Source organism: Sitophilus oryzae, unplaced genomic scaffold (genome assembly GCF_002938485.1).
Source record: "Sitophilus oryzae breed Bouriz unplaced genomic scaffold, Soryzae_2.0 scaffold_1508_pilon_pilon, whole genome shotgun sequence".
Taxonomy (NCBI): domain Eukaryota; kingdom Metazoa; phylum Arthropoda; class Insecta; order Coleoptera; family Curculionidae; genus Sitophilus; species Sitophilus oryzae.
In genome coordinates this window covers 1,321,136-1,332,130 of record NW_022146179.1, presented here as the reverse complement: position 1 = coordinate 1,332,130, position 10,995 = coordinate 1,321,136, and the positions used below count along the sequence as shown (strand labels likewise).

At 37.0% G+C, this 10,995-nt stretch overlaps 1 protein-coding gene across 1 annotated transcript; it reads left to right on the top strand.

Annotated features, from left to right (window-relative positions):
• Window positions 1–9,886: 9,886 nt before the first annotated feature.
• LOC115878296 lies at window positions 9,887–10,420 on the top strand. The gene has a single exon (XM_030894752.1). It carries the CDS (start codon window positions 9,887–9,889, stop codon window positions 10,418–10,420), a length of 534 nt encoding a protein of 177 aa, XP_030750612.1.
• Window positions 10,421–10,995: the final 575 nt, after the last annotated feature.

Sequence of the window (10,995 nt, the reverse complement as noted above, 5' to 3'; positions counted from 1 at the left end):
GGAAATCGTATCCCATTTTGTACGCGGGAGGCAGGGGTAATAGTTTTTATGTCAAGTCCACATTTATGCATACAAAAATGTCATCGTTATTGTGAAGTTGGGTGAGTATTTGACTATTATTTTTTAACATTAATACTAAAATAAATTTCTTTTAGTTCATCCCAGTCTCGCCATCTTTTGCTGGGTTTAGAATTTTATTTGCAAGACATTATATTAAGAGTAATTCTAATTTATATTAGAATATGAAACTCCCGAGCACATTGTTTTTTACATCCCAAGCTATGATATGGAATAGCCACGTGGGACCAAAGTAATTCCTGAAGATGCAAGGTATCTCTGCGAGATGTTTAGCTTAATTAAGGCCCAAAGTCTCGCAGCCCCAGGTATATTATGTGTTCAGAATTACAGTTCCTGTAATTGCTGTAATGTTTTTGCAACTAGAGCGCAGTCATCGGCGTATTGAAGTTCTGTGATGAATTTTATACGTGTTTTTGCCCTGAGTATTTTTATGTTGAACAGACAGCCATCATACCTGTATCTAACACCCATTCCTCTTTCCTGTAGCTTGCTGTCCTCTATAATAGAGAACGTTGCCATGAATATGTTGAATAGGAGAGGAGCTAGGACACATTCCTGCCTAACTCCTGTATTTGTCAGGAAGGGATCGCTCAGTGATCCATGATATGATACTTTCGACATGTTGTTATGGAGATTTTTACACACTGTAAGAAATTTAGAGATTTAAAAGAGTTGTTCACCACATACGACACGCAGTATTGTAGCTAAACGATGAGATTTTTAGAAATTGTAAGTTTTGGGTTCGATGAAGGACTATTAGAGGTACAATTTAAAAATAATTTTACAAGATACAGAGTGTCCCAAATAAGTAAAAAATATCAAAGTTGTATTTTTTTAAATGGAACACCCTGTATATTATTACATTTTTAGTTTCTACGATTAAAATAAAGGTAAATTTGATTACGATATATTATACTTAAACCTTACCGTTTTTGAAATATTTTCAATTTTGTGAAATTGCAGTAAAAATTTTATGGCTTTATTTCTCCAAGGGTATCAAAGTTTTTAATACTAAATATTTACTGTAGTTTATTTACTGATCAGATATTGTGTTGCAATAATAAAAATAATACTACCTTATGCACAAAATTTATTTTAAATAATTATTAAATTAGAAAAAATTATGCAATTAGAAAATTTATATTGGCAGAAGAATGTTAATAAATACGTTCAAGTTAACTTATTTCAGAGGAGATTAATAAAATATATTGTATAGATAAAATAAGGGTCTATCTAATAATTTATATTTTGTTGGTGATGAAACTTACTGAATATAACGGCAGTCAATTTACAATAAACCCGCTACAAGAATGTAAAATATTAATATTATGAGAATACAAGAATGATAATAAAAGTTGCTAGAAAGTCAGATGTTATCTCCCTTCATTCTACATAAAAAAACAAACGTACATTTTAATAAGATATAATGGAATTTTTCCTAATTTTCTATGTATTGCAAGTTTGAAGGCTTAATCTATGAAATACAACGATTTATTTGCGAATTTATATTTTTACGGCATATTACAGCCTATTGAAACTGCACATTTTATAAATTTTTAAGTAATCTTAAAATATTTTGTAACACATCTAATAGGCAATATGTTCGTTAGCGGCAAATTATCATAATGCATATCCTAAGTAAATGTTAGTATAGACATGTACTTTAATAATATTGTGACGCATTTTTTACATGTCTGCAAAAAAAATAATAAAAGCCGATTCCCCTTTAGTCCGGCAGCAGAACCCGGATTTTTCCCTGAAGTGTCAATAAGGAAAATGCATGTTTTTAAATAATGGTTTTAAAAAATAGTTCATATAATTTCAAATTGAACAAAAAAAATCGTTGATATCGGTTAAGAAATGCCTCTAATATAAAATAATTAAATATTGTTAATTTAAATGGCCGGGCAAACGCTCTCTACCGCGCCTTGCCGCTGTGACGTCACCCGCCGTTCTTCTTGTTGAGTGGAGCCAGACGCGTGTTTATTTTACACAGTTTGCTTTTAAACGCTGTTGAATCCGAGTCAAAATTTTAGTTATTTGTGTTAAGTAATACATAATTAGTAATTAGTGATATTTATAAATAGTAATGGATGAGCGAAAACAGAAAAAAATGGTCCAAGGCCATGAGAAGAGATGAAAAGAAAAACGTTAAATTATCCTCTATTTTTACGATTTATTGTTATGAAGATCATTTCATGTAAGTTCATATATTTATGTATATTGTCTTACATAGGTATATGAAATTTGAATGTACAGGGTTATTCAATATATTTTGACACCCACATACAGCCTTAACTGCAAGTTTTAGAAGAAAACATTAAATAAAAAAGTTGCACGGTTTTTCATATACTCTCTTTTAAAATTAATTCTAGTTATACAGGGTGACTCAAAAAAAGTGGTGCAGAAAATTGTAGGTATTTTTCGCTTTTCAACTGTCAATATTTCGTAAACATTTGAATTTTTATAGGATATTATACATGAAATATATCTAGAATATCTAGAAATTTCCGAAGAATCCAAAAATATATAGGGTGTTTCACTTAAAAAAGTAACTTAATTTTGGCGTTTGCTTATGGGACACCTTGTATAATATGTTCATTACTGATAAACAATTTATTTCCTATAATTTCGTAAAAAAACAATCTTTAAAAATAACATGGGTAAGGGGGTGTCAATATATAAAAAAAACTTTCTTTTTCACGCTGTTCTCTGGAGTTATTTTTCCGCGTACTAAACAAATATTTTTGTCTCTTTTCACTTCTACATAACCTACAGCATTATCTCCATACGTCTCCCTACCTGATCTGAAAAATTAGTTTATAACATTAATTTATAACTATATAAAAGTTCGTAACAGTAGGTACCTACTTATACTTAAATATGCCTCAGTACTACCAAGAATAAATTTACATACCTCTTTGTGTTTTTCCTCGCAATTCAGCACCAATAAATTGAGAATTTGTATTTATAAAAGCAGCCAACATGAAAGCATCGACTTTTGGCAAGTTATCTGATTGTGCTTTTACAAACCCGGAATCTGCCATTACTTAAAAAATTCTCATAACACACAACACATACAAATAATAACTGCACAAAAAAGCATAAAAAGCTCCTCCAATCAACGCTAAAAGCAACAAAAATGTCTTAGTACGCCACCTAAATAAGTACATAAACGGAACACGTCTGGCTGCTGCTGGGGGCGCTATTCTATAAAATCGTCGGTATAGGTAAGTTACGACAGCTCTCGATACGTATTTGTATATAGTAAAAATGTGTTAATTGTTGTTGCCATAGTTACCGATCGGTCCTATGGCAGATATCGCAAATCTGTACCGACGAATATCGGTATCTCTACCGTGCCCTTGTCAACCTCACGGTAGAGATACCGAGAGTCGTCGGTACAAATTTACGGTATCTGTCATAGGGCCGATCGGTAACTATGACAACAACAATTAACACATATTCACTATATGCAAATACGAACCGATAGCTATCGGTAACTCACCGATTCCGACGATTGTACAGAATAGCGCCCTTCTGGCCATCGCGCGTCGACGAGAACGGCGGGTGACGTCAGACCAGTAGAATATCGTTTCAATTCGCGCGGCGTCGGTTGCGTTATCCATAGTATTGTAATGGCCCTTTTTATAAAATTGTGGTACTGCTTTCAAGAAAAAAGTTTTTATTTGCATTTACACATATTTATTCTAATAAATTGAACAGTTTCTGGCGAAAAATAAAATATATGCATCTTCCTCATTGTGGGATTAAGTTTTTTTATGACGGATTATTATAGATCTATATGTCTATATAAACAAAAGATGTTATCGTGGGTACTGTAATAAAAAAGAAGAAAGAATTTATTGGCCCAGCCCACAGTAAGATTAGTCATGAGACATGACTAAAACATGACTACCCGTAGACCCTCAGTGTTTCTGCCTTCCGGCTTCGTCAATACGGGAGGAATCAGCAACGATGAACTAGCGATCCTGAAAAAAAAGAAGGGAAGCAAACGAGGCACAAGGCACCATTTGCAGCCTGGTTAGGCAGTAGCTTACAATTTGAAGCGTTACTACCGAAAAACCGCTGCGGAGACGTTCAAACTAGCGATGGGAACTATCGAATGAATTTGACTATCGAATGGTTAATGAATGAATGATTTCAACTATCGAATGGTTTTATTCGAATAAAATCATTCATTCATTTGTATACTAAAGCATATGTGACAACCTCGCCATGCGACCAAATGGTTATCGTTGGGCCACGACTATCGAACGCTTTTGATAAATGAAAAATGAAATTTAGTATTCGTTTGATTTTTGTATGCGTCAGTGCATTATTAGTTCTTTCAAATTTTATAACTTCGCCGTATAAATACTGTGCTATTTTTGCGTTTATTAAAATAGTTAAAATACTAAAATAGTAGTTATTTTTTAATTTTATTTATTGACGATTGTGTGCATGTGCAGGTGGTCAAAAGTTTTCCGAAAATTTGTGTGGTTTTCCGTAGTCCGATCTTTCAATTATTTAATTTTATATGGTATATGGCTATTTTTTAATGGGAAATTTTGAGAGGTAGCAATTTTTAAGAGAGATGAGATGAACTTACAATTAATTTTAAAAATACATATTTGTATTTTAGATGTTTTAATAATATGAATTAGTTGAACTTAATAATCATATTTAAGTAATGTGGTTAAGTAAATGGTTATCGAACTCAAACTATGGGGTGAGAAAATTAAAATAAAAGTTTTACACGTGCCAATTTAAAAAAAAAAGTTAACGATGTTTGTATTTTGTTTATGCTAATTTTCTTACATGTAGTTTTTTGCGAAGAAATATTTCATTTATTTTTTAAAGTAAATGCCAGTAAAAGTAAATATAATTTTTAAATAGTAATATAAAGCACCTAATATAAATAATTTTGATTTGTAATTTTTTATTTATATTTTCCTTCCATTACACTGCATGCTTAGAAAATTAATAAATGTTTATATTTCATGATTTTAAAATTTGTTGTTAATATAACAAATTAGTTCTGTAATTATTATTATTTAATAAACCAACGTTGCCACACACAAAAAATTTAGAGACTATATTATTTCTAAATAGGATCTAATATAAATAATTTTGACATCTAATTTGTTGTTTATATTTTGCTACTACTTAAAAAAATATTTATATTAAATCATTTTAAATTTTGTTGTTAATAGGTATAACAAATTATTATTGTTATTATTATTTTTAAACCAGTCTTTGCGTAAAAACATTAAAAATAATTTTCCTACATCCAAAATAACAAGTATTATTGCAGTGTAACAACAGAATATTAATAAAAAAAATGCAGAATATATAGACATACTAACCCTAACTAACTAAAGCCAATCAATAATATTCTTTGCTAATATCAACTAATACCAAAATATGGCAACAGCGCCCTTCATAATGTATTTTCTGTGTAAATACTAGCACCTCAATAAAAAAAATAATGTGTCCTTATCTATATCTGACTCCGCAAAAAATCAAAGATGCCGGCTTAGCATTGCCACCGACCGCTGTCGGGTTTCTCGGAAAGAAACCTACGTCGCCGGGCGACAACTAAAATTCAGTTAATATTTTATTATAATCGATCCTGACGAATAAATGAATTTCATAAATGAATGAATTTTATAAATGAATGGTTTTTGCTGCCGAATTACTGGAATACAATATTTCAAGGCAGATGACGGATCTATTCGATAATTTTTATTCGAATAGTTTTCAACGAATGCTTTCTTACTATCGAATTATTTGAATGAATTGCAACTATCGAATGTTTCGATAGTATTCATTCGATAGTTCCCACTACTAGTTCAAACACAACTCGCCGCTATCACCTTGGCCCATTGACGAAGCCGGAAGGCAGAAACACTGAGTGTCTACGGGTAGTCATGTTTTAGTCATGTCTCATGACTAATCTTACTGTGGGATGGGCCAATGAATTCTTTCTTCTTTTTTATTACAGTACCCACGATAACATCTTTTGTTTATTATTTCCTCTGGTAACACTTTAAACTTTGGGGATGACGTCCGAGGAACCGAACCAAAGCAACTCGGCGTCCGTGAGCGTTCTCAAAAACGGAGGGAGAATCACAAAATTGACGCCCGAGCATAGGGACTTGATTGTTTTGAAACTTAAACCGTCAAAAATGCTAGGAAAACCGAGTAAAGCTAGTAAAAGCGAGAAAGCTATTGAAACAGTTTGAGAGGAAGTGAAAAAAAGTAACAACCGTCGAGCATAAGTATCTCTAGAGGCAGTAAAGTCTCAGTGCCTCTGAGTTAAAGACTAGTGAAATCTAGAGCGATATGGAAACTGAGGAAGATTTTTTGTCGATCGGTGCTTCCGTCAAAGGTAACGATGCCGTACCGATCGCTGTTAGATACAGGTTTGAACCTGGCGCCATCTTGCACGAGTGCTGAATCTGATTTCAGGACAAGGTGGATTTGTTCCCTGAAGAAGTCTGAATTAGCTGCACAACTAGTACGTTTTGGATTGGATAGTACCGGGACTGTCGAAGAAATGCGAAGAAGAATAGTGAGATTCATTCGAGAAGGACAGGCGAGTCCACAGCCTGTCACACAGCCTTTTGGATTTCCTGGAAATAGTGCTGCTGTACCGACAGTGAGCTCTACAGCCACCCTGACCACTACTATAGTGACAGCAACCTCGAGTGGATACATCGCTGGACGTGTAGTGTCTTCTCCAGTGGTTTATACTTCTACTTCGCTGCCTGCCCCTCTGCCTATAAATCCAGATAGGTCAAATAATTTTAACACTAGTCCAATACAAGTTTACAAATGGTGAGTGACATTTAATGGTCGCTCGGACCCTGTAACGTTCTTAGAAAGACGGGAAGAAATTTGTATTGCACAGAATATACATCCGGATCGCTTATTGCCACATTTGCCAGAAGTTTTGAAAGGAGAAGCTGCGCTCTGGTACCGCAATAACAGAGTGAATTATAGGACTGGGAAGAATTTACTAAAAAATTTAAAATTTTTTATCCTGTAAATTATGAGGTGGACCTAGAGTCGAAGATAAGTCGCCAAGTGCAAAGACATAACGAGTCTGTCACGGCGTACATCACTGATCTGCAAACGTTGATCCGCAGACATGGCAACATCTCTCCGAATCAAGAACTACAGTGGCTGTACAGAAAATTGCTACCTGTATTTCGTCAATATGTCCGGAGAGGAGACTTTCAGGACATCTCGTCGTTCTCAAGAATAACGAAGGAGTTCGAATTGCTTAGCCAGGAACTTCGTCGACCAACTCGGAGCTATACAACACTCGAAGCTGGCCCTGTTGAAACCCGGCCTCGGCGAGTCATGCCAAACAATGAGTATACAGGCACTGAGAGCCGTCCAAGGGTTAATCAGAACCCATCACCGCCGCAAAGTGGACCAAGTCACAGGCCCACTCCTACTCGGAATCCTGGATATTCACATGCCGCAAGACAGACTTCAGAAGCAATCTGTTGGAGATGTGAACAGACAGGACATTATCGCAATAACTGTACCCAGAAAGCACAGATCTTTAGCTCGAGATGTAAGATGAAATGCGTACTGTCCAGGGACTCTCCGTGTGGCCGTCCGGAAAACTAGAGCGGCGCTGCACACAAAAGCCAGTGCAGCGCTTTCCGACCGACCCTATCAACGGTATCCAGCCTGTTATGCGATCCGACAACCGTCCTACGATCAAGATACAATACAGAAATGTCGAATACTTACCCCTCCTGGATACGGGGGCGGCAAATTCTTTTATGGGAATCAAGCTGGCACATGCTTGCCGAAATTTTAAAGCCATATCAGTCAAGCCTACTCTAAGAAGAGCGACGCTTCCTAATGGTACTGATGAAGCCATTTCCGAAGCCTTTAAAATCAAGTTTCAGATAGGAAACCAGTCCTTGAACGAAGTGTTCCACATTCTGGATAGTCTTGTACCCGAAGTGGTGATTGGAATGGATATTCTTCAACGACATCGATTTAATTTGGATTTGCAGACCCGTCAAGTAAGCTTAAATGGGCGAAGAGTGACTGAAGATGTCAACACGACACTGTGTCCCATTTCAGCGAACCTGGAGACTCCAAAATTAACGCAGGACGAGCAGAACAAACTTCAGATTTTCCTGGAACAGCACATACCTGGTTTTGAGAATATTCGCGGAACAACCACTGGTAAAACTGAACTAGATCCTTATTGCTTCGCCTACTTGGACGACATCATTTTACTAGTTGAGACGTTTGAACAACACCTGACGCACCTGGAAGAAGTTTTCCGACGTTTGAAGAACGCAAACCTGAAGCTTAATCCTGAGAAGTGCCAGTTCGGACGAAAATATCTAAAATATTTGGGACACTGGGTGACACCCGAAGGAATAAGAACAGATCCAGACAAGTTAATGTCTATTTTAGAGTTGGCCACACCAACTAATGTTCGAAGTCTCCGTCGATTTTTAGGTATAGCTTCTTGGTATCGCAGATTTGTTTCAGGATTTTCACAAATTGCTAAGCCCCTCAACGACCTGCTGAAAAAGAACAATAAGTGGCAGTGACAAGAAGAGCAACGTGAAGCCTTTGACACACTCAAGGAATGCTTGACTAGAGCGCCAGTTCTGACATGTCCAGATTTCCAGAAGCCTTTTGTCCTGCAGACTGATGCAAGTGATAATGGTTTGGGAGCAGCTCTTATCCAGCATTTACATGATGGCGATCATGTTATTGCTTATGCAAGCCGCAGTCTGACCTCCGCCGAGAAGAAATATACTGTCACAGAGAAAGAATGTCTAGCCATAGTCTGGGGAATTGAAAAGATGAGACCCTATTTGGAAGGCTATAAATTTGTAGTCATTATGGATCATCAATCACTTCGATGGCTACACTCTCTGAAGAATCCTAGCGGCAGATTGGCCCGATGGAGTATTTACCTACAATAGTATGATTTCGAAATACGTTATAGAAAAGGGGTACTGAATAAAATAGCAGATGCTTTATCTCGAAGCCCGACCGAACAACCGCCGACTGAAGAGCCGTTACTGACAATATCTGAAACTGACATTTGTCCTTGGTATGTAAAGAAACGAGCTGATGTACAGGGGCCTCCGGAATTATTTCCTGATTTCTGCACTCGGGATGGAAAGCTCTTTCGTCATTTTTTGGACATGACTGATGCCAAGGAAGCCGAGATGCAAGACCCATGGAAACTATGTGTTCCAAACCTGCACGGCTCCTTGTCCTTCAAGAAAATCACGATCAACCCACCGCCGGACACTTAGGTATAGCCAAGACTACTACACGGATTGCTGCCCGTTATTACTGGCCAGGTATGTTTAGAGATATTGCCCATTATGTCCGGAAATGTCAGTCTTGCCAACAGTATAAAGCTTCTCAACAGCAGACGCCTGGAAAGATGCAATCATCACCTGTCCGAAGCCCTTGGGAAACTGTGAGTTCTGACTTAGTGGGACCATTGCCTAAGTCTACATAAGGGTACTGCTACGTCCTGGTGTTCCAGGATAGGTTTACCAAGTGGATAGTATGTAAGGTCATTAGAACTGCGACTGCCAAGGCTGTCAGTCAGGCTTTATATTACGAAATTCTGATGCGTTTTGGAAGACCTGCCACGGTCATTACTGATAACGGCACTCAGTACACCGGTAGACGATTCCGTCAACTGTTGAAGGATTTTGGAGTTAATCATTGACTTACACCACCCTACACACCTCAGGTGAACCCCGTCGAAAGAGCGAATAAAACCATCAAGACCATGATTGCGCAGTTTTGCGAGGACAACCATAAGAAATGGGATGCCCATCTCTCTGAACTGACGTTTCCCTTCAATACGTCCCGTAATGACTCGACTGGATTCACTCCGGCTTTCCTGAATTTTGGAAGGAAACTCGAGTCGTCGAAAACTCTTCTGCGTGAAGAACAGCCGTCTGTTCCGTCCGAAAATCCCGAGCCGACGATCGCAGACATAACAAGTACCGAAAATCGTTTAAACCGTTTAAAAGAAACCTTCGAATTGGTCCGTTTAAATCTATCTCGCGCCTTTGCGTCACAGAGCCATTATTATAATATAAGACGAAGAGAATGGCAATGTAATCCCGGCGATCAAGTTATGAAAAGAGAGGACCCTCTATCTTCCGCCGTGAAAGGTTGCGCAGCTAAGTTAGCACTAAAATACTCCGGACCTTATACCGTCACTCGTAAGATATCTCCAGTAGTCTATGACTTGGCCGATAAGGATAACCGCAAGATACGACGTATCCATATCAAAGATTTGAAACCCGCCCATTAGAATCACATTCTTTGGGGGAAACAAGATGCCAAGACCGCCGCTGCCGCCGCCGGATCTGCTGTCTCAAGATGCTATCCACGGACTCCTTTATCTCCACCCTGGAGGATGATCTTCTCCAGAGCTCCGACTAGGTCAGCCAGTGTCGAACCTCTGTCGAGAACGATCCCGGTAGGAGGTGGAGGGCGAAACTATCACAAGATGACCAGGCAATGCCCATTTTGGCATAGGCAACGAAGGAAGGAATTTTTTTTTGGTGTAAAAATTAAGTCGGATTTTTAAATAGCAAAATACTAATTTTATAAAGAGGACTCATTTTTTTTTCTTGTTTTGGACAAAGCATCCGGTTTTAAATTTTCTTTAAGGGGTTTTGTAACAAATTAATTGTCTGTAACAAATTAATTTTTTTTGTCTAAAATCTTGTTTCACTATCAATCTGTTTAAAAGGTCGTTTAAAAAAAATAAATAAATAAAATTAAAAAAATATATATAAGAATATATTGCGATCAATCGTCCTGCGTTCAAGAAGAGTTGAACTAATTACTCTGTGTGTTACAGGTGTACAAATGTCCATAACT